Source organism: Adiantum capillus-veneris, chromosome 5 (genome assembly GCF_014529385.1).
Source record: "Adiantum capillus-veneris isolate H3 chromosome 5, ASM1452938v2, whole genome shotgun sequence".
Taxonomy (NCBI): domain Eukaryota; kingdom Viridiplantae; phylum Streptophyta; class Polypodiopsida; order Polypodiales; family Pteridaceae; genus Adiantum; species Adiantum capillus-veneris.
This window is the reverse complement of record NC_140935.1, coordinates 88,026,167-88,049,496: the sequence shown is the minus strand read 5'-3', so window position 1 is coordinate 88,049,496 and position 23,330 is coordinate 88,026,167. Positions and strand designations below refer to the sequence as shown.

Sequence of the window (23,330 nt, the reverse complement as noted above, 5' to 3'; positions counted from 1 at the left end):
CATTGTGCATTATCTCATGTGGCTCAAATACAAAAGCCTTACCATGCTTTGAAAGCTTTTATTTGAAGCACTTTGTCTCTTTCTATGCTAGAAACTCCTCACAACCAATTTGCAACTCTTGAAAAGACTCCTTTGTGAAGGTGTGCCTAATCATATTACGATTCCTCAAAATTGGTTGCAAAGAAGCCTGCTCAATCTTTTGCACCTATTGTTGGGTGGTAAGGGTGAAGCTACTGGTTTCACCTTCTTTTCTACAGTCTTGTTTAGGTTCAACATGGACCTCCGAGCCAAGTGTTTGCTTAAAACATTGGTTTTCTTTAAAGGCTTTTATGACTAGATACATGTTGACATAACATACTTCCACAACTTCATTCTCAAGATACAAACTAGACTCCTTTTCAGCATCAAGCTCACCCATAATTTCTACAAAAGCAACTTGCTCACAGAAACCCAAAACATTTTCAATAGGTGTATTGGAATTGGCCTAATAACTTGAGAGTAGCGGAAATTAATGAGAGTACTTTTGAGAAATTACTTTGTGAGCATAACGGGTGAACATAATTGAAGATAGCAACATAATCATAGCAATTAGTTAACTTGGCATGAAAAATACTTTTTCAAGAGAGAGATGTTAGAGAACATGACAATAGTTGAGGACTCGATTTATGTGGAGCTGGTCCCCCCTCCAATAGGCATTTATATTATGATTTCTCCCTTTAAGAGAGACTTGTTACAATACAATATTTGTGTTCCTTGTGACCTAGGTGACGCGATGAATATGGAAAGATTTATGCATCACAAGCATAACATAAACTTTATGGAACGCTTTAACTATCCCAAGCCTCAGTCCAAAGACCTCAAACACCTTCAAAGGTGGAGAGAGATAGCAGGGAATGAGGGTAGGGTAGACAAAGAAGAAACATTTCATAGGAGAAAGAATTATTTCCTCACTTATCATCACTCTTCTTGCTAGCATACATAATAGCATATTAGTGAAGATGGAGAAGATGGCAAGCTTAAGCATTGAAGCATGGCTCTTGGTTAGATATGCTCTCCATAGCCAAGAGTGTTGGTGTAGGCTCTCAACCTCTACTTGCTTGGAGAAGGAGAGGGAGCTCTTGCACTTTGCACTTCACACAATGAGAGTGTGTGTGGGAGAGTATACCCTTCAAGCAACCCCCTATCTTGCTTTGGACGACCCCCCCCACTTGTAGCTCATGCTTGAAGATCATTGGAACCCTCCAGGCCTAGCCAATCACAAGCAGGAGGCATTACAAGCAACAAGGGTAGCCTTGGGACAAGTGTACCCCTTTCCCCTTTGAGAGAGAGGACTTGCTAAATTCAAATACAATTAAATAAATCTCCTAATTTATCATTGGACCCCTTGGGTGGCCAAGCAATAGGCTTCTGGAACACCATGAGGGCAACATGAGGAGGAACTTGACAAGTGTCCCTTTTGCTTTCTTTATGCCTTGTGTGAGTGTGCGGGTGTTCTCTCTCATCCCCCCTCTTGTAGGTCTCACCCCCTCCTTGTAGGGATTGAATCTTGACAAGCCCCTCAAGCTTAGGCCCAATTCCCACCACAAGCTTGGCCCTTAAGCACTTCAAGCTTGGGCTGGGTTCTCACCTCAAGTACAACCCTAGCATCTCAAGCATGACAAGCACCTCAAGCATCTAAGCACCTTAGTCATCAAGCACCTCAAGCACCTTAGTCCATTAGGTGAAATTTGGACTCACAAAGGGGCCCTTTAAGGATTTTTACTTTACCTCTCTCTACCAAAACGGGCGCATGGATAAATTTTTCCAAACAAACTCCAAAGTTGGTGGAGGTTTGACAGTTAGAATGTCCTCTTGGAGCTCTATCTACTGATATATAGCACGCCATGAGATTCCTCATACAGAGTTGTCACATCAGAGGTGAATCAAAAAAAGAATCTTCTAAAATATGAGGAATTTCATGGCGTGCTATATATCAGTAGATAGAGCTGGAAGAGGACATTCTAACTTTCAAACCTCCGCCAACTTTAAAGTTTGTTTGCAAAAATTTATCCACGTGCCCTTTTTGGTAGAGAGAGGTAAAGTCAAACTCCTTAAAGGGCCCCTTTGTGAGTCCAAATTTCACCTAATGCATCAAGCACGACGAGCACCTTAATCTTGGGCCGGGTTCCCACCTCAAACTCAGCCCTAGCTTACCTAAGGTCAAAGGACTTTTATACTACTATTGGAGGTCTTCAATGAAGCCAACCATAAGGTCTTATGCTCCATTGGTTAGCCTTGCTCTTTGATAGACCATCTCTCATTTGGTCCCCTTTACCATTGTCCCCGTGTTGAGATAGATCTATAAGTACATGTCTATATCTTAACCCTTGTTCCCGTTTATTCTCCCACATTAAATGATCAGTTTAATATGAGAAAATCATTTGGGTTTTTTAGATATTAGATTTTATGACATTACCTCTCTCTTGAAATCATAGTCTTCCTCGACTATGAGGTAGAGGAGATAAAGCCTTGGTCATTAGTCAATCTTACTTAGAGGGTAGAGTATCCCTTTTAACCCTACGACATCTTTCCAAGATGGAAGACTAATCCATTTGGTGCTTGGGAGACATAGCTGCCGCAAGCAATTCATTCTCCCAAGTAGAGTGACAAATTCTACTTGGTGTTTGAGAGACGTTGTCATCACAAACATGATTCTAAGCATGAATACTATTTAAATTTGTGCACAATTAAAAGAGAACTAGTCTTATAAGACAAAAACATGGGTCATTTAAAATAAATTTGTACATTTGCCTACGCTAATGTAGCATTGTAAGCATTGACAAGGTTCGTACTATCCTTAAGCTGTATTCCTTGCATCCATCTAGCATCTTCAAAAGGATAATTTTTGAACTTAATAAGATTACGTCGGATAATCTTACCATGTCTTAGTACCTTGTCTTCATGCCGAAGGATAGCTTTGGGTTGTAGCACCTCTTATTGGTCTTCAACTTTTGGAGGGTCTTTGATAATTGGCTCACTTGGTGCCTCTCCTTTGTAGGGCTTTAAGTAGGTTCACATGAAAGGCATTGTGTATGAGCCAATAGTTGGGCAACATGAGTTGGTAATCCATCTCATTGATGGGGTTCAAGATTTGGAAAGAACCATAGTATCCTTTTGCTAGCTTAGCATAATACTTTTGACGGCCCGTAGGATTTTTGCCCGTGGTTTGCCTTAATCGAGCCTTAGGAAACTTAATCAAGACCCAATCATTTTATTTGAATGTTAAGGCCCTTATGTGCTTGTCAGCAGCAGCTTTTTGCCTTTGTTGAGATATGGATATAGCCTCCTTAATCTTTGAAAATATTCTTGTAGGTCATGGCTATACTCATCCGCGACAAAGATCTTCCCATGTACTTTGAGTAGCAAGGGAGATTTAGGTCTTCCCTCAATGATCTCAAAAGGTGCTTTTCCCATAGAAGTATGTACAGTATTATTGTAGGCATACTCTACAAAAGGTAAGTAATTTTCCCATTGTGAAAGTTGATCTACTTTGGTAACATAAGTCTTGAGTAGATTGAGTATCGTAAGATTGGCTCTCTCGCTTTGGCCATCCATTTGTGGGTGATAGGCTTAAGAGAAATTCAATCTTGTTCCTAGATTTTCAAAGAGACCTGTTCCAAAAATTAATGGTCATTCTAGAATTAATCTCTATCTGACGCAATGGATGTTAGTAATCCATGGTGTTTGAAAATTTGTAATATGAAGAGAGTTGCCATTTGGTGTGCCTTAATAGTCTTTTTGACAGGAATAAAGTTTGCTTGCTTGCTAAACCTGTCGGCTATTGTCCATATTCCCGTATTCCCATGGATAGACTTGGGCAATCCAAAGAAAAAATCCATGGATATACTCTCCCATGGTGAATTTGGGTAGGCAATGGTTGGAGTAATCCAGGTTGCTTCCCTCTATCATATTTGGTCTTTTGGCATACTACGCATTTTGAAACATACTCTTGTATGTCTACTTTCATGGTAGGCCAATAGAAATATGTCTCTATTCCTTGAAGAGTAGGTTGAATACCTCTATGTCCCACATAGGGAGGAGCATGGGATTCATATATAACTTTCTTACAAAGGGAATGGGTAACACATAGCCTATTGCCGTGGAGAAGATAACCATCTTGCAGGGTGCATGATTCCTCTTTCTTCCCCAAAGCAAGGGCTAACATTATGTCTCTAAAGTCAGGGTCAATAGCATACTCATCTATCATAGAGGATAGATCATTGTGAGTAGCTATAGACACCGCATTAACTTTTGGTCGTCATGGAAGTGCATCAACCACTTGATTGTGCTTACCAACAAGGTGAGCAATATGAAAATTAAATTGCAAAAGTAAATTTGCCCACCTCATTTGTTTGTCGTAAAGCTTGGTTTGAGTCATGAAATACTTGAGACTTTGGTAGTCTATTCGTAGGATAAATGGAGTCCCCAATAAATAGTGCTTCCATGTGCCTAGGGCATATAGAATAGCTAAAAGCTCTTTCTCATAAATGCTCAAGACTCGTTCATCCGTATTGAGCCTTCGGCTCTCATATGCTATGGCATGCCCTTCTTGAAGCAAAACTATTCCAAGACAATCAACACAAGCATCACATTGGACCTCAAATGGCTTTGAGAGATCCGAAAGCATGAGGAATGGTTGGGAGGTAAGTTTCTCCTTGAGCTTATCAAAAGAATTTCGCTCCTTAGTAGTCCATACATACTTAACGTTCTTCTTAGTTATGTCATGTAGTGGTCTTGATATTTGAGAGAATTTTTCTATGAAGCATCTATAGTATGCATACATACTAATAAAGCTTCTTAGCTCATGTAGATTCCTTGTATTAGGCCATGCTTTTATTACCTCTAGCTTTGATGGATCCATACGGATACCATCTTGAGAGATAATATAACCTAAGTATTGAATCTCTTGAAGGAAAATTTTTCTTTTCTTTTGGTTGAGAAAAAGATTATTCTCCCTTAATTCTTGAAAAATCACTTTGAGATGTTGCTTATGTTCCTCCAAAGACTTGGAGCAAATGATGATATCATCAAAGAACACTCCATTGAATTTGCGGTAAGGTCTAAAACATTTATCCAATAGACGATTGAACATGGCTCGTGCTAATAGCCATTTTTTGGCTCTTTGTAATTGCCATAGTGAGCTACCTCACCCTACCAAAATTACCTAAACATTGTGGCTATTCTTACATTTTCATTGTACATAGGCGTGTGTGAGTTACGGGACTTTTGCCATATCTTCTTAAAGCCCTCAACTAACTAGTCACTGGGCTAGTTGAACCAAACAATACAAAACAAAACAAAAGCCAAAGTATATTATGGCCCATTGGTGTGTAAATATTTCATTGTATATAGGACCTAAAAATAGGGAATTTTTATAATTATTTTGGTATTTATTAAAATATTTCTACTTAGGTGTGCATTATTTTCCTAAGTATGCTATGTATATTTACTCACCATTACCATAATCTTTCTTACCTATGTATTCTATAAAAATAATTTCATGCACGCTTCTTTTATTTTTGGTGTGAATCCACTCCAAAGAAAAACCTCAGAAAATACCTTCCACCATCAATCATCGCCTTTCACTAAATTTTTATTTTCTACAGGTATTTCTTCTTACCTCTTGTAAATAAATATACATCAACGAAAACAAATGAGGAGGGCCCTCATTTGATTCCCAATATTTTCATATATTAATTATATTATATATATATATATATATATATATATATATATATATATATATATAGCCCACACTATTCTAGATTCCATGAATTGTTTATATATACTACCCTCTTTTTTTCATCATAACCATATATTACATTTATGCATAATCCACAACCATGCATATTTTTAAACCCTTAAGAATTAATTAGGTCATGGTCTAATGCAAGGAGGGGCTCACCTTTGGAGTCATATGCAAATTCAACAAAAGGGGAGCCACTGAAGACTTTTTTGTGAAGAAAAATAGGCATTTTGGTGGGATTTTTTATATCCATCTCCACTCCAAATTTGAAGTAGTGGTTAGAAGACAAAATGTGGATCAACAGCTGAATAATCACCTCAAACATTTTCATAATTTTTGTAGCTACCACCGGTGAGGTATGATTTTATTATTGGACCCTAGTCTGCCCACTTTCTCACAAGTAGCCCATAATCTTCTCTCACCTCTTTCCACAGAGAGGAGAGCGAAGGAGAATACTTGGCTCTCCTTCCTCTCCTCGTGTGTGTGTGTGTGTGTGGGGGGGGGGGGGGGGGGCGGGGGTGAAAGAGAGAGAGAGGGAGAGCGCGGGTTTACCTCTTTTGCTTGAACACCGAAATAAGATCTGAGATCTGAGTTTTTGGCGCTCTCGATTTATTTTTTACCCTGTCGGTATCACTATGGGGTCTCTATGCAACAAAGAAAATAGTGACGCCCATAGCGACGCCGTGGATTTTCACTTTTGAGCGTCGCACTACGAGAATCGCTAATGTGAAGTACCTCTTGCAGTGACTATCTATTATGAGGATGCATTATAATGGGTTAAGACACCGCCCCAAACCCAAAGTCTGGAGGTAAGACTTACTCTATTGCATTATATTCTTCACTTGAGTTGTCTATCTCATTTCCTTATGCTCTTGTGAAGTTTGATTTTATTTGTCCTATCTGATCTGATCTAAAGTTTGATTTTGTTTTTCCTATTTGATCCTATCCTTATGCTCACCTGAAGTTTGATTTTGTATGTCCTATCTGATATGATCTGACACCTGTTATGTAGTTATAACTTGGAATAGCTATCAAGTGACCAACTCATTCCATAAGCATTAATGGATAGTATCTGCAGAGGATTATTGATAAAAGCATAACTTGGTGTGGTTCAACAACTTGATGGTAGAGGAAGATCGCCAATAGCTATAGAGATGGGTTGAAAGAGGCACAAGATGGGTACAACAATAGCAATGGACAACATCTTAATGGCAAGGACTGATAAACATAGCTAGGTGAGACAACAACGATCAATATCTACAGAGGTGCAACAGTGATGGATAGTAGCTCAATGGTACTGGCCCGGGGAGTCCACTATGTAAAAATTCCATATAGCACGTGTGAACAAGAGGTATTTAAATAATCCCTTACCTATATATCTTTAAATATTATATGTACCCTTTATGTATGCATTTTTGTAAAAAAAACTAGCCCTTATGTATGAAAATTTTCATTTTCTCATTAAAAAAACGCTTTATGTAAGTGCATTTTTTGTAAGTGTAGCTAATTATAAATCCCTTATTTTGTTTACACGTGCTATCTTACAAATTTCCTAGTGGACATCCCGGGGGTACTAGTTAACAATCGGTAATTACAGAAAGAGAGAGAGAGAGAGAGAGAGAGAGAGAGAGAGAGAGAGAGAGAGGATCTAGGGAGCATTCATTACCCCCTCTTCACTGTAATAGCCTTGGCCACCATGCCTTGGCATGTACAAGTTCCCCTCAACAGGGCCAATTTTCTCACATGTTCCAACGTAGAGATACTCAAACCTTCCGGCATGGACACACAATATAGCCAACATTTGCAAGGAGAAATGTAAAGGGGCTTTGTCCTTGCCGCATGGAACCCCCTTTGCAATGCTCATAAGAAGATAGAGACGTAATCAAAGAGTCGTGACACATTATGTGGAATTCATCAAGAAGTACATCAAGGCCTAGATATTTTCCTTTCTTCAAGGTTGTTTATTGTATGTCTAGTCTTTCCTTCATATAGAGGTTGGTCATGAAGCCTTGGTATTTACAAAGCCACGTTCTTCTTTCTTATTTGGGCTATTTTAGCTCTTCTTTAATTTAGCAACTGTCTTTAACCTTTGGGGAGATTAGAGAAGATCATAGAATAATGCTCATAGATAAGATCAATATTCTCCTAATTATACTCGACCAATGTCCTTCCTTATTTTTGCAAAGAGGGATATGAACTTTACTTTTCTTTTGTTGAAATTATCAAATTTATTTTTGTTTGGCCTATCAATGTTGTTAGCCTAGAATTCTCTAGAAATCCATGGAAGGACACTCTAAGCATCTATAATTTCTTCTTGCCCAAACTTTCCTGTAGTTCAACAAGGAGGATCTTCTCTTATGTAATTGCATCTATGTGAAGTGGCTAATAAGAGTTCAATGTGGGGTTGTTTTTGTGTGTTGGGGGGGGGGGGGGTGGGGGGTGGGAGAGAGAGAGAGAGAGAGAGAGGATGATTGATCTCTTAGGGGGAGAAGAGGTTTACACAATCTACAAGCTTGAGTGCAATTTGACATTTCATATCCTTTTCCTAGGATTTTAGAGAGTAATGCACGCTATACATGTACACTTGGCCCTTGGCCATAGGGCACTTGACGGCCATAACTCCATCAAATGTTGTAAGGCCCATATATGACTAAGTGCCTTAGGTGACACTATGGAGAGATAGTTGGCCAATTGGTACAACTTCAATCACGTGTTGCAATGTCACCAAGTGTTGTAGGCATGGCAAGAGACTTTCAGATTTCATAAAGAATTTGATGCGTTTGAGCCTCTTTGATCATGCGAAGGAGTGAGCGTGGGACTGCTCTGCAAGTAACAAGTTGATGTCTTTTGAACGGTGTACGAAAAGACCTTGTCACACGTGGACGGTGAGTCGAAGGAGGTGATGGAAGGCGGCAGGATCGGTGCAGGAGACGCGGAGGGCGCCCTGGTAGTCGAAGCAGTGTCCGTTTTCTTGCGCCGTGCTCTGCAGCAGAGCCACTACCAGCGGATGGCCCAGCTGCGACACTTTCATCAGCACACGATGCTGCCCATTCACCACCAGCGGCACGCACCCTCTCGGCACCGCCGCCGCCTTTTTCCTACTCTTCATCTGCTTCTGCGTCTGTGCCTGCTTCTGGCGGCCGTTCACCGCTCCTTGAATGGATGTCGTGTTGTGTAAATCTGTTCTAGCTGGCAGAAGCCTCTGCAGGGCGCTGCAGTTATATGCCGCAGTAGTGTCCATTAAATACAGGCTTTCCACCGGGCTGCAGTTCAAGGGGCCTTCTTGTGTATTATTATCCACTATTCTTGCAGAGTACCGTGCTGCTGTCTGCAGAAACTTGTTCAGTAACTTGGCCATTGATTGATTGATTGAGAGAGAGAGAGAGAGCTTTCTGTGAGGGTGCGTCTGTCGGCTCTGAGTCCCTGTCTGTGTGAGGGACGAAGAGAGGGAGAAGCGCCACGGAAATGGCTGTTGAGCATTTGTGAACTGCGAGTCAATTTATAAGGTGCTCGCCCGCCCGCCTGGCGCTGGATGACTGTTGGTGGGCTCCTTTGACCCGCTTCGGACTTTGTCAAGCCACATAAATCTATACGTATAAAAATCTGTGTTACACTATGTAATGAAATTACCCTTGTGACAAAATAACTTGTTCAACTTTTTTCTTTGCCTGTAAGGTTTTACTTGCTGAAGAGATAAACGTTACAAGTCACGCAATGCAAAAATAGCAATTTCGAAACTTAAACACCCCCCCCCCCACCCCCCCGGATCGAGCGCCAACCCACCCCAAAAAAAAAAACACCCCAACAACAATTTGTAGGTTGTATATCCACATTATTCCCCTCTTGTCCTACCTCTAGACTGAAAGGTGGCCTCCAATTGGAAGAACCGCCTTTGGGTGAAAGCATGATAAGGTGGTACCAAAAGGCTAGTCCTAGACAAAGCTAACTTAGCTCCTTGCTAGCTTCCACTACCACTTAGTACTTAGTCTTAGTCTTGGTCGTAGGCTCACTGACAAGGCTAGAAAAAGTCATTTTTCCTAACTGGCAAAAATAAGGACAAACTTGAAATTGTTCCGACTTTCAAGTCAAAATTTGAAGCTTTTGCCAGTAATCACACTAACACTCGTCTCTTAAAATCATACAAGGATTTTACAGTTTTAGTCAGTTGAAATACACTGGACCTCGGTTTTTTTTTCTAACACTATCCAACCGTGCCAACAATGAAGAGAGAGAGAGAGAGAGAGAGAGAGAGAGAGAGGTAGATCAGTATTTTCGCACAGAGAGCAGCCATCAATCCTCTACGTCAGTCATCTCACTCGATTGGGCTTGTTCCGTGTTGTGGTCCTCACTACAAAAATAAACACAACTCTTTCGCCTCCAACTCGACATATGGTCCTCCCTGTGGGGACCCTCCCTCACTTTCCTATTGAAACTAAAATACTTAGGTTTACTCTTCCTTTTTCTCTTTTATTCTTCCAACTAAAGTATCTTGGTTGATTCCCCTCAATGAGACATGCGTACAGATTAATTTTTATTAAGTCGCTCCATTTCACTACATTAGACAAAATCTCCTCAGATTCTCTTGTGGGTGGAGGGTTAAACATCTTCAAATATAGTCAATTCCCCTTCAAAATTTAGCTCACGTGAGGTTTCAAGTTTTTTAAAAACAAAAAAAGAATTTCGAGTACTACTTTGGATTGACTGCTCATCTAGTAGGGTTGTGATTTATTTTATTCTATTTTTGTTGGGGTGGGGGAGGGGGGGGCTTTTAACTTGCTCCCTCAGTTTTTCTTCCGAGAAGCTTGGAGCAGGAGGCTCTTGGAGGTGGCCTACGGCAGGAAACTTGGTGACATGTTGGCGCTCAGGAGCCAAATGTTGTCGGAGGGGAGGAGGTATGTTTCAAGGAGGGGCATGTGCCGCTCCTCCCTTGTCGGCTTCCTATTTTTTATGTGCCCGTCCAATTTTTGAAAGCAAGAAAGGTAATCCCTCCCACCTCACCTTTGGGAGGAAATGGTGGCCTTTTTGTTTTGCACCTATCGGCATGTTATGCAAGTTAGAGAGGCTTTGTCCGTATGGTGCCACTTATCAGTTTGCTCGGCTAGGGTCTAGGTCTGCAAGTTCGTTGGCTGAGGCTCTTCCTCCTCCAGGTGCTCGGCTCTTTACTTGGGTCCTTAGTACTCCTTACTTCAGTGTGGGGGTCTACATGTCAGATTGGGGTGGCTCCCTTATTAGCTGGTGGTTTGGATTATGGAACTTTTGTCCCTGGTTGCTCTATTGCCCTTGGTGGCTCCCCTTGGACGTGTTGTACTTCTTTTTGTGCATGGTTTGATACTGCTGCACCATGGTTGTGAGCAGTTTGTAATGTCCTCTAAGTTTTACTAATTTTAATCTCTCGAGTCAGCATGGCAAAAAAAAAGGAATTGTCCTATTAGATATAAGGTCTATTTTGAATATAGACAATTACATGGTAATGATGGTATAATTCACACACATATAGGGGGAGATGGGACCATTGGCCTATATCCATCTAGGGCCCCGACATCAAGAAATAAAGAAAACCCCTTCCAATCCAGTCTTGAAAGGATTGTAATAATTATTTTGAGTCCACTTCCAAGTGTCAAAGTCCCTATGGTATAGCGATAGAATACCCCTCAATCCACTCATTTACAAAATAATTATCAAAGCCCATTTCCAAGTGTCAAAGTCCAATATGTCAAGCTAAGTGGCCTGCCTTGATTGTGCGCGCGCGTGTGTGTGTGTGTGTGTGTGAGAGAGAGAGAGAGAGAGAGAGAGAGAGAGAGAGAGAGAGGGAGGGGGTGTCCATATCCTTTCTTATGGGAGAAAAAGATGAGGAAGATCATGCCCCCCCTTAGGCTAATTTGAGTTCATGTGCCATGCTTAGAAAATCCCCCCCCCCCTCCTTTTTGAAGACTAAGTAATACCAAAATTTACTCCGGGGTAGTAAGGGGATCCACGATTCACAAGTCCAGAAATGAGTTTTTATGCATTCGTAGCCGCAACAATCCCATCAAAACTAAACCCGGTCACAAATTGAACCCCCTAAACCCGAGCAATGCATGTTTTCTTAACATAAAACATCATAAAAACAGGTCTAGATACAACATGTGCGCGTGGGTGAGTTGGTTCGCCCATGCGACCCAAAACCTGGGCTATGAGGTGGCGGGTTTGAAACCGGCCAACAGAAGCCGAAATTTTGCGTTACGTGGACCGCTTTTTGCTTCAATTTTCTCGCTACCCAAATTTAACCCACCTTGAGATCTCGCCTCCCACTTCCGCCCCCCCCCCCCCCCCCCCCCCCCCCCCCAAAAAAAAAAAAAAAAAAAGATCATAGATGATGTGGCAAATTTCTATTGGGGACGCCTGTCATGTAGTCTTAGCCCTACAGTACGACTTCATCCTATCACAAAGTAGCATGTTTTTATATATTAAAAGGTTGTTATCTCTTCCCTTAAAAGATGTCAGCGCGCCGCCTCCATAGAGTTCTTAATAATTTTGATGAGAAGCGCATGATTTCAAAGAACCAGTTGGCCAAAAAGGTGGGCATTGGCAGTTGTGGTTGATAATGTCGAAGATCACATGCAAGAGAAATGGGTTTGTCAAATCTTATAGGCCGCATGAGACTTTTGCCATGTGGATGAGAGTGTCACTCCCAACTAACCTTCTTCATTCTTGCTTAGGGGTGACGCACTGTTTGCCTCGCAATTTGTCAATCATTAGGTCTTCATGTAGGTCTTCGTATAAACAAATTGTCAATCAATAGCTCTTAATTAAGATTCTTTAGCAAACCAAACATTAGATAAGTGTGCTAAATCTTTTTTGAGCTGCTTTACTAAAGGGGATCGGCGAGATGGTCTCCCAACTTTGAGGAGAAAAAGGGGAGAAGCGGCACGTGCATAGGGAAGAGAGAGAGGGCCCCGGAGAGGATGTCGTGTGTCAACAATTGTGAGCAACTGCATGCACACAGATTTTTTGGATGCATAGGATGCTGCAAAGAAAGAATTTTTTTTGCTTGGTCGGATCGTAGATGCGTTTCTCTGTTGAGTGGCATGAGACAAGAGGGGATATGGGAGGCAATGCTTGCAGCAAGGTTGTAGAGAGGAACAGAGATGAGGGAGGCAAATGGTTCTAGATAACTTTGTGTGTTGGGTTGAGTCCCTCATGACGGGTTTGCAAGAGAGAGACAGGTGGAGATGGATGGTCGAAGCAAGACTATGTAGAGGGAGATGGGTGGAGAAGGTAAGGGAGAAGGGCATGGTGAGAATATGCGAAGGTATCTGGGAAAATTTCCTAATGTAGACGATCGCAGGCACACGTTGTCAAGACCAAGGGACGGAGACCTAGGGTAGGACAACGATTGTGCAGGGCAGGGATTGTGCAGGCTATTGGGAGGCTTGTGCAGACATGGGGCTGGCGATCTAACGTAAATAAACCTAAATATAATCTAACGTAAATCTAACTCAAAATAAACCTAAATCTAATCTAATTTAACCTAAATAAACCTAAATCTAATCTAACGTAAATCTAAATCTAACATAATCTTAAACTCAACATAAACATAAATCTAAATGTAATTTAACATAATCTAATTTAAATTTTAACATAATCTCTTTCTCTCTTTGTTTTCTCTCTTTACCTCTCTATTTCGTCTTCTCCCCCCCCCCCCTCTCTCTTTGGTTTATTTTTTTCTCTCTCTTTCTCTTTGTTCAACAAGTCTTGAGTTCAACTCCTCGTCAGCTAGATCTTTAAGGTCTCTTGGGATAGTTTCCTACGACGTTAAAACTCTCTTCTTCTCGGGTGTGTGTGTGTGTGTGTGCCAATAAAAAGAGAAAAATGGTATAACCTTTCTATCACCCAAGTGTGGTAGATTGGTTATGCCATTTCTCTCTTGAATAAAAGGTCTTGAGTTCAACTCCTCGTCAGCTAGATCTTTGAGGTCTCTTGGATAGTTTCCTACGACGTTAAAACTCTCTTCTTCTCGGGTGTGTGTGTGTGGGCGTGTGTGTGCGCGAATAAAAAGAGGAAAATGGTATAACCTTTCTATCACCCAAGTGTGGTAGATTAGTTATGCCATTTACCTCTTGAATAATAGGTCTTGAGTTCAACTCCTCATCGGCTAGATCTTTAAGGTCTCTTGGGATAGTTTCCTACGACATTAAAACTCTCTTCTTCTTGGGTGTGTGTGTGTGCGCGCCAATAAAAAGAGGAAAATGGTATAACCTTTCTATCACCCAAGTGTGGTAGATTGGTTATGCCATTTCCCTCTTGAATAACAGGTCTTGAGTTCAAATCCTCGTCGGCTAGATCTTTAAGGTCTCTTGGGATAGTTTCCTACGACGTTAAAACTCTCTTCTTCTTCTTCTTCTTCTTCTCTCTTTTCTCTCTCTCTCTCTCTCTCTCTCTCTCTCTCTCTCTCTCTCAAAAACACAATGTGTGTGTGTGTGTGTGTGAGAGAGAGAGAGAGAGAGAGGAAGAGAGAGAGAAAGAGTGGAAGGGAACATGAGAGAGAGGAGAGGGAAGGAGTATACATGGCTCTCCTTCCTCTCCTCGTGTATGTGTGTGTGTGTGTGGAGAAGAAAGAGAGAGAGAGAGAGAGAGAGAGAGAGAGAGGGAGAGCGTGGGTTACCTTTGTTTGCTTGAGCGCCGAAAACTCGGATCTAAGATCTGAGTTTTCGGGCGCTCTCGGTTTATTTTTTACCCCTGTCAGCGTCGCTAAGTTACAAATAAACTAGCGATGTCCATAGCGACACCGTGGATTTTCACTTTTAAGCGTTGCACTGCGAGCGTCGCTAATGTGAAGTACCTCTTGTAGTGTTAACTCAGTCTCAAATGTGTGTCAGACATCAAAAGTTACTTTTCTCACGGCAAGCTTGATCCGATGAATTCATTAAAGCTATGAGACTCCGAATGCTACGAAAATTAATGCCTAGCATGAGTAGAGTCTTCATAACACTCTCATATACTCAAATGTCATTTTTGGCACTCGAATAAAATCGCGCATAAGGTAAACAATCCATTTTAGGTCAGTCAATTTTGGCATCCGAAGCACACTATGGCTTCCTCTAGACATGCTCTATCTATTCCTAAGGTCAATTTTTTTTTTTTGGTGGGTGTATTGTGCATAGGAAGTAAAAATAGCTCATAGATGAGAACGACTAAAATCACATTTTCATCGCGAGACATACGAGAACGACTAAAATCACACTTTTATCGCGAGAAACTTACGTTAAATGGAAGAGCTTTCACCTACAAACACGTTGGTATGCTAGAATAGAAATGCAACACCATATGTGAAAGACACGAGGAAATGGAGAAACAGTTGACTCACGCTGAGCTTCTGTAGCAAACACTTACTTTCATTATCCAAAACTTAGGTTTATAATTACAAAAGTTGGCTTTTATACCTTAGCCAAGGTTGAAAGAATGGATTCCTAGCTATTTGGACTCAATAAAAGACTTAAAAGTGCATAAGATTACAAACTTGGAGGCCCTCATCCACTTTAGATTCGTTGGCAATCAATAATATTACAATGGCTTTGGACTTTGCGAGATTTCTGATTAATACAAAGGGGTTTAATACAATCAATTGGCTTAAAAAATGAATAGTGTCCCTTTTGATGCTCTTTCTCTAGGTCTTCTTAGCTGAGCACCTAACATTCCCCTCCTCCTTGCCTGTTTTGTCCATGACACAGCTACTTAGGGTGCTAAGTAGTGGCCGGGCTTCCTTGTTGCACTCCTTTTTGCATGCTGCTCGAGACCTTGTTGGTACCTTTTTGCATGCCTCTCGAGACCCTGTTGGTACCTGAGGTGGAGTTCTTTGTCTTCAGTTGACATAAAATGCATGGTGATTGTGTCTCTTTTCTCAATTGAGGAGTAGCTGACAAATCTTTCTCGGAGGGTGGTGATGATGTGGCCAAAGATCTTGGATCTGCAAGAGAAAAAGCCCGTATAGAATGCTTCTTCAAATGTTTGCATATAGTAGGATGGTAGAAACATCACCCTAGCATACACTCCATGGAGAACTTCCTCCAAAGGTTGGCCAGATAAATCAAAGTATAAGCCCTTGGCACCTTTGAGGAATGAAATCCATGCTGCATCTGTTTGCTCTGTGAGATGAAAAGTCTGCAAGCAGATTAGGAGCATTGTAGCAAGTTTTACCAACATGATGCATGCTAAATCCGGAATCCCTTGAAATAGTTGAATGGTTCAGGATAATGTTTCCATCATATATGTTTCTGTGGGTTGGTTATTTTGGGGTGGTGGAAACCAGGGGTAGTTGAGCCAAGTGGGCCTCTTTTGTTGGATGATAGAATGTTGCTGCCAACTTTTGACTCTCGATATTAAACACTGTACAAGATCTTTTTTGATATATAATGGTGCATTTGTATACAAAGTAAGATACCTGGGGTACCAATTTATGCAGATCTCCTTCCATTTTGGATGTATCAATGTTGGGTTGGTTTGGATGTCCTTGAGTAGTCTTTCTTTGATTTGTAGTACTTTAAACTTTATGATGGGGAAGGGGAGAGCTTGTCTATGCCATGCCTCATTGATATTGGGCGGTGTGAGGAGGTTGACATTGATGGAGTGCAATATGCGCTCTTCCCACTACATGGCTTCTTTCTAGAGTGTCTTAGTCTTCTCTTCCACTTGCTTCATTAATGTCGCTTCTTCCTCAACAGTTAAAGATTTTTGGTTGAGCTAAGGGTCCAGCTTCATCATGTGAAATATCTAGCTTTGGGAGACTGGCCTTTTGGTGGTACTGCTTTAAATTCCATAAGCTGCACAGTGTCTTTATCTCCCAGTGTGGACTCTATTGGTTCTTCCCCTCATGTGGTTGCATGTGTCATGGCAACCTCTTGTGTTTTTCTCAATTCCGCTTTAAGTTGGTGAATTTCTTTTAGATATTTTTTCTCCCATTGCATAAACCTGATGGAGAGTTATCTCTTCTGCATTTACTCTAGCTTTAGCTCCATCTCAAGGTCTCTAATCTTCTATCCACTGCTTTATACACCTCACTATTACCTGTAATGTGGGTACTGTAGGGTTTTCCTTGAGCTGACTTAGCAATGTATCCAGCTCTTCACATTGAGCTTCTGATGGTGCCAATTGATTATTTGCAGTATTCAACTGAATCTGTAGCCGATTGTGGAAGCTTACTCTTGTAAAGCGGAGTAGCCTCTTTGAACTGATGCTCTTGCTGTTGATTCCTTGTTTGGAGAGCTTCCAAGTTCATTGCGGACTTTGCAGTTAATTCATCCAGTTACTTGTCTTTGAATTCCAGGCTTCTTTGTATGTTTCATTAGAAATGTTGGCCATCTCAAGCCTTTCTTCTGAGTGCTACAATTGTTGATACAAATTGTTGAGTTGTTGGTGGGGAGCATAGATCTTCTCTCTCATTTTGTACACCACATCACGTGCAAATTGGGTGTATTCATCTATGTCCTCCAAACTTTCCAGTTTTCTTGAGTTTCTTGCTTCATGTTGATTTGTTGATGTGTCATGAGACTCGGTTGTGATTGGCTTATCTAGCTGGTTTGCTTGTGTGCTTGGAGTCTCTGTTGGGATGGCTGGTTCATCCACTTGCTCGTTGTCAGTTTCTTTGGGCGGTTTGATTTTGTCTCTATATTGATAGCAATGGGAATTTTCTCCTCTGGTTGTGGTTACTCTCGCAGAGGAGTGAAGTGCGGAACCCTTTCATCAATGTTTTCTTGTTCTCTTGGTGAGTCCTCTCTAGGCGGTGTATTCTCTTTTTCTTGTGCCTTGACCTACTCTTGTTGATGTTCTTCTTGTTTATGGAGATGTTCTAAGCCCTCCATAGGATCATCCTTCATATTGTACATGGGGTGTTTGGTTCTAACTTTGACCCTCTTAGGAGATAGTTTCTATTTCTCCTCAAAGTCCCCTTTAAGTCCTCTCTCAAGCTCAAAAGCCGCCGTCTCTCTTTCCACTCTTGCTACTTTTTGGGCTGTTTCCTCTGCTTCTACTTCAAGTCTTGGTTTCTTTGTAGGGTTTGCATCATCTACTTTAGCTTTTCCTTTTCCTCTCTTCCTCCTTTTGAGATCAGTGTCCTCGAGGGGCTCACCGTTGTACGCCCCTATATAATGTGTACTCGTGGGGTATTAAAAAAATCCCTCTTTTAACATGTATGAATGAATAAAATGACCCCTTATTTTAGGAAATTTTTCCAAAATTAAATATAAAAACCCCTTCCTTTAATGTATCTCTATTAAATTGCCTAGTTTTTTTGTATTTTAAACTCACTCCTTTTGAACTCACGTTATACATTAACATGATTACATAGTGCACCCCCCGAGGGAGTGTCCTCCTCCCCCATTTCTTCTTCCTCTTTGTCGCTTTCCAAAGCCTTTGTTGTAGTAGCGGTTTCTTGGCGTGTGACATTGGCTAATCTTGTCCTGAGTCGTGTCACTACTGGTGAAGCTCTTGCTTGCACTTATTTTTCATTAGCAATTTTGCGGAGTAGCCATAAACTTTGCTTGGAGGTAGGTGGCAGATGCTCTGCCTGGCCTATAGCATGGTAAGTGATCCCTGTGGAGCTCCCAAGAAAGTGATGTTCTCTGGCTTTTGTCATTCCCTCTTTCTTTGAGGCCTCAGTGAAAGTGGATGGCTCGGAATGATTTGTAACCGTGTATCTGGGAGGTGTTTTAGCAATGAAATGAAAGTTCTGGTGATAGAGCCAAAGTGCTCACTCTATCTTGCTTTGCTTTAGGTCAGAGAAAGAAGTTGACCTACTGTTGAAGATGCCAGTTGTGGGCAGCTATCGGTCTCTCATGGCTTTTTCGCCTTTCTGCAGCTTTAGGGCTTCTGCAGCCTGATCTTTAACTTCGATGGAAGAATCATTAAAGTCTAAAATGGTTTCCCTTCTTGGTCTATGATGCTATGTAAGAGCTCATAAGCCCTCTTATAGTCGACACCACAGGGATCCAACTCTATGTAGTCTTTGAGGCCAATTTTCTCCCAAAGTGGCCTAACTACCTCTTCTTTGACAAGGTTTGGAGCTTCCTTTGGCAACATCTGAACTTCTACTTTGAATCTTTTTATAATTTTGAATGATACTTGGTAAACAGTGACATGTTAACTTTCTAGCTTCTCTTTTACAAGACACATGACATTTGTTTCTTTCAGGGAGTCTTCCTCTAACTGATATCGTGAAAGCTCAGCCAATTTTTCCTTCACATTCTTCTTCTTTGAAGTTCCTGAAGTAGACAAGAGTGAGCCTGGCAGAGCATCATCCCATCTATTGGTGAGACCAAATCTAGCAAGTCCCAACCAAGTAGAAAAGATAATAAGGAAAAAAAGAGCACTAAAATGCACAATCTTGGCAAACTTTATCTTAGGTGTGCCTAGGCTATAGATGGGTGTAAGTGTATGCAAATTGATGTCAGATTGAATTAGAGTTGGTGATATGCAAAAATTTTGATAGCTTTTGGACACGTGGTGAGAGTTGTGATCAACTTTGTGTCTGCTTTACCGCTTTTAGTGCTTTTGGCGAATGATGGACTTATGTTGTGTCAAACTTGATGAAACTTGTCAAGGTGCTTTATTAGACCTCTCTAAACATATCTATGTACCCAAATGAAAGATCAAGTCTCCCCTTTATCATTTCTATCTTAGGTGCACCTAAGATAAAAATGACTGATTTGGGGCCAATTTGTGCTCCTAGAAACTTGATTTACTGCAGAGTGTTGATTCTTGATGTTGAGAGGCGAAAGTGAACAACAGTCCCAATGGGCTCAACACCAAGACTATGCAGAATGGCCTCATCATCGGAGGTACACAATAGGGGCACCACCTAGCAAGATATGCGGTTAGGACGCATATATATACACTATCAAACATGCCATGGAAAACAATTTCAAGATCCACGCCCAAGTGTGGGATGGGGTGGTCGAAAAACAAGATGAGAGGAATGGTGAGTGAGTGAGAATGGGTTTACTACTCGTGCATGTAGTGAGGAAGATAATGAGGTAAGGGAGACATGCAAGTATGCTCACTTCTCATACTAGAGGTGGAAAATCCTCACAACTTAAGATGAAAGTAGCAAGATGATAGGAATATGAGAGAGAGAGAGAGTGTGTGTGTGTATGATGGTGAATTTGGACACCTTAACATAAGAAAAATAGAAAGAACAAGCATAAACCATACTCACAATGAAGTGTATCCCAAACGACACAAGGTATGGCACCAAGATGGAGCGTGTTGATTGCTTGCAAAAGATGAATACAATAGGTAGCATAGGGAAAAAAGATGAGAAGGAACAAGACCGTAGGAAGCATAATGGAGGGATGAGAATTGATGGCAAGGAATATCATGAGTTTAGCCATCATTCTTGTTCTTGAAATCGTGTCTTCAATCCTTCATTACAAGTGTGTGGAGATATGTGCTTGTTTTGTGCATGGTGATGGTGATGGTGTTGTGTTATGTGATTAGGGTTCATGCTACTAGCATGTAGCACAAGGGTGTGTATGTGGGTATGGGATAGTGTGCATATGGGGTAGTGTGTGTGTGTGTGTGTTTGTGTGTAGTGTTCCATCCATTTACAGAAGAGGAGTCCTGCTTTTATAGGCCAAGAGAGTGCTTAGGAACGAGATTATGAGCAAGAGGAGTTATCACAAAGTAAACATAGTTAGAGGCAATGAGAGAGCTCCATGTGCTCTGCTTATTGACCAACTTCCTCTTAATCGCCTTCATCATGGCGAGCTTTGTCTCCATGCCACCTTCCATAGCTTGAGTCCAAGAGCTTCCTTATAATATTTGAGAGAATCTTGATAAAAAAAAGAGAAAATCAAGCAATAATGGAGAGAAGCCTATACAAAATCATGTGTGTGGAGTTGGATAATCATGACTTCTTCCCATGTGGACAGATAGGCTCCACCATTTTGGCCACACCTCCCAAACTATAGCTCCAAAAATTATAAAAACAATAGGGGCCAAAAAATCAACTCAATTCCTACAACCTTTTTGTTGAAAACTTTCTCCAATTTGGAATGGAAAAAATAGAGAAAAATCCCACCAAATTATGTGTTCGTCTTTTCCCTTCCAAAAGTCTTCCTGGTGGTCCCCTCTTGACTTCATGTGCAAGCCTTGTGTCCACAAGTGAAGTATGCTTAAATTTGATAATATTTTGTTGACTCCAACTCAATAATGAATAAGATTCGTAGCCGTTTCACTATTGACTTTTACTCTTCAGTTGTAGTGACCGTCAGGTAGTGACCATTGGGTAGAATTCAGATTGAGTGATTTTTTTTTGTTTTCTTTCCATAGGTTTTGTTCCTACCTCTCCTTATTTCCAAGATCCAAATGTGTCAAAACCATAGCTATGTACAAAATAAAAACATAGATTTAATGCATCAGGTCCCTCCTTCTCCACGAAGCCTTGAAGCCTTGCCATAGAGTGCATATCAAGAGAGAGGGTTGTCCAAAAATTCAAAAAGCGACCCTCATTAGCCCTCCCCCTGAATCTAGAGGAATTTATATCTCTAGCTCTATACTTGATTCTTCTTCAATTGAGGTGGAGGAGTTTCCCTCAGGGATTTCCATCATAGGTGCTTCATCAAACCTCAAAAAGTATTGTTTTAGCCTCCATCCGTTGACACATGTTTTGTGGAGCCTACCATCTGCATCCATCAGTAAGTAATTTCCATTGTTGTAGTGCTTTAAATGACAAATGGCCCCTCCCATGTGGGTGAAAACTTTTTATCCTTCCTAGTGTCAAAGCTGTTATCATACCTTAGGACTAACATACCTTTCTTGAGACCTTTTGCCCCAAGTCCCTTGTTGAAAGTAAGTCAATGTTGCTATGCTTGTGCTGCATAACAGTTGATAGCATCTTCTCTATCTAGTTGAAGCCTCTCTAGATCAAGAATGTGGTTGTGGAGATGAGCATTAGGGCGTTCCATCTGCCCAGCTAGCACCCTAAGACTAGCGAATTGTACTTCAATGGGTAAAATGGCCTCCTTACCATACACCAAGTGATATGGCATGAACCCAAGGGATGTGCGAAATGAAGTGCGATAAGACCAAAGTGTAGCCATAAGATGCTTGTCCCAATCACTTTTGTGATTGTTTACATTTTGTGATGATCTTGCGGATCATACCATTTACCTTTTCCACCAAACCGTTGCATTGTGGGTAGTAGGGAGTTGAATCATCATGAGATACCCAGCTTCTCTATCATCTCTCCTACCAGGTCTCTTGTAAAACCTTGTCCCCTGTCAGAAATTATTTCAAGAGGAGTGACAAAATGGAAACAAATGTTTTCAAATACAAACTTAGCCACTTTCTTAGCTGTAATGTGGGTGGTAGCAACTGCTTCAGCCCACCTGGTCATGTAGTCCACACCCATGATGATATACAATTTACCTGATTGGCTCCTTGGCAAAGGCCCAATGGCATCAATTCCCCATTTCTCAAGTGGTCCATATGAGATTATAGGAGTCTGTGGCTCATATGTGAGCCTTCTATCACCAGCCTTCTGACATTGTTTGAATGTTTTGCACCAATGATGCATATCTCTCTCTAAACTAGGCCACACAAACCCGGCTTGTAGAACCTTCCTACTGGTAATGTCAAGTGCAAAGTGCCCTCCACAAACACCATCATGGAAACTTGTAATTATTTTTGTGATTTCTTTAGAGAGAGTTACACGCCTAAGAATTTGATCCTTACCCTTGCAGTAGAGATCGTCATTGATAAGGCGGCATTTTGTTGCCTTGCGCACAAGCCACTGCTTTTGGTCCTTAGTAAGATCTTTAGGACATTCTCATGTGTCCAAGAAACTCATGATGTTAGGCATAGCATCACTACCTTGGAAGAGATGCAGATTCAACTTGATAGCACCCACCACTGGAACATCTTGTAGATTCTTTCTAGCTAGAGCACGTGCTTCTTGATTTTCTGCTCGAGGGACGCGATGTAATTGTAAAACTTGAAACTTCCCCAAAATTTCCTTAACCTTCCGCACATGGCCTAGCAAGCTATGATTTTTACAAGCCCAAGTTCCTTGAATTTGTTTTATTAAAATCATGGCATCACCAATTACATTTAACCGTTGAATACATTGTGTCACACACCACTCTAACCCAAGAGTTAAGGCTTCATATTTTGCTTCATTGTTGGAGTGGGAATCCAAGAGATTCCCAATGAAGAATACCTTTTCCATTTGTTCAATGAAGAAGAAACTTCCCGTTGCATCTTTGTCCATTGTCCTCTTATAGGATCCATCAAAGAAAATAGAGTAAGCCCTCTCTATCTTAGGGAATTCCTACACAGGTGCTACTTCCTTGTCACTAGTCTCGATTTTCAGCTTCTTTTCATAGTGGCGATGGGTGAGAATGCCTCCTAGACTGGCTTTTGTGGAGCTCTCCACTTGCATTGTGTAGTCAAACTCTTGCAACCTTGTGAGCCATTTGGAAATCCTAGAAGAAACATCCATGTGTTGCATTACATAAGGAAATACTTCTTCCATTGTTAAGATTATGAATGGTCTAGACAATAAATAAGAGCA

At 41.1% G+C, this 23,330-nt stretch overlaps 1 protein-coding gene across 1 annotated transcript; it reads right to left on the bottom strand.

Annotated features, from left to right (window-relative positions):
• Positions 1–8,387: 8,387 nt before the first annotated feature.
• LOC147457691 (uncharacterized) lies at positions 8,388–17,039 on the bottom strand. Its single transcript, XM_086513355.1, has 6 exons — positions 16,964–17,039; positions 16,829–16,899; positions 15,813–15,925; positions 15,606–15,731; positions 15,285–15,357; positions 8,388–9,254 (listed from the first exon to the last, which is right to left on the bottom strand). The coding sequence occupies exons 1-6, from the start codon at positions 17,037–17,039 to the stop codon at positions 8,658–8,660; spliced, it is 1,056 nt and encodes a 351-aa protein (XP_086369481.1). The 3' UTR covers positions 8,388–8,657.
• Positions 17,040–23,330: the final 6,291 nt, after the last annotated feature.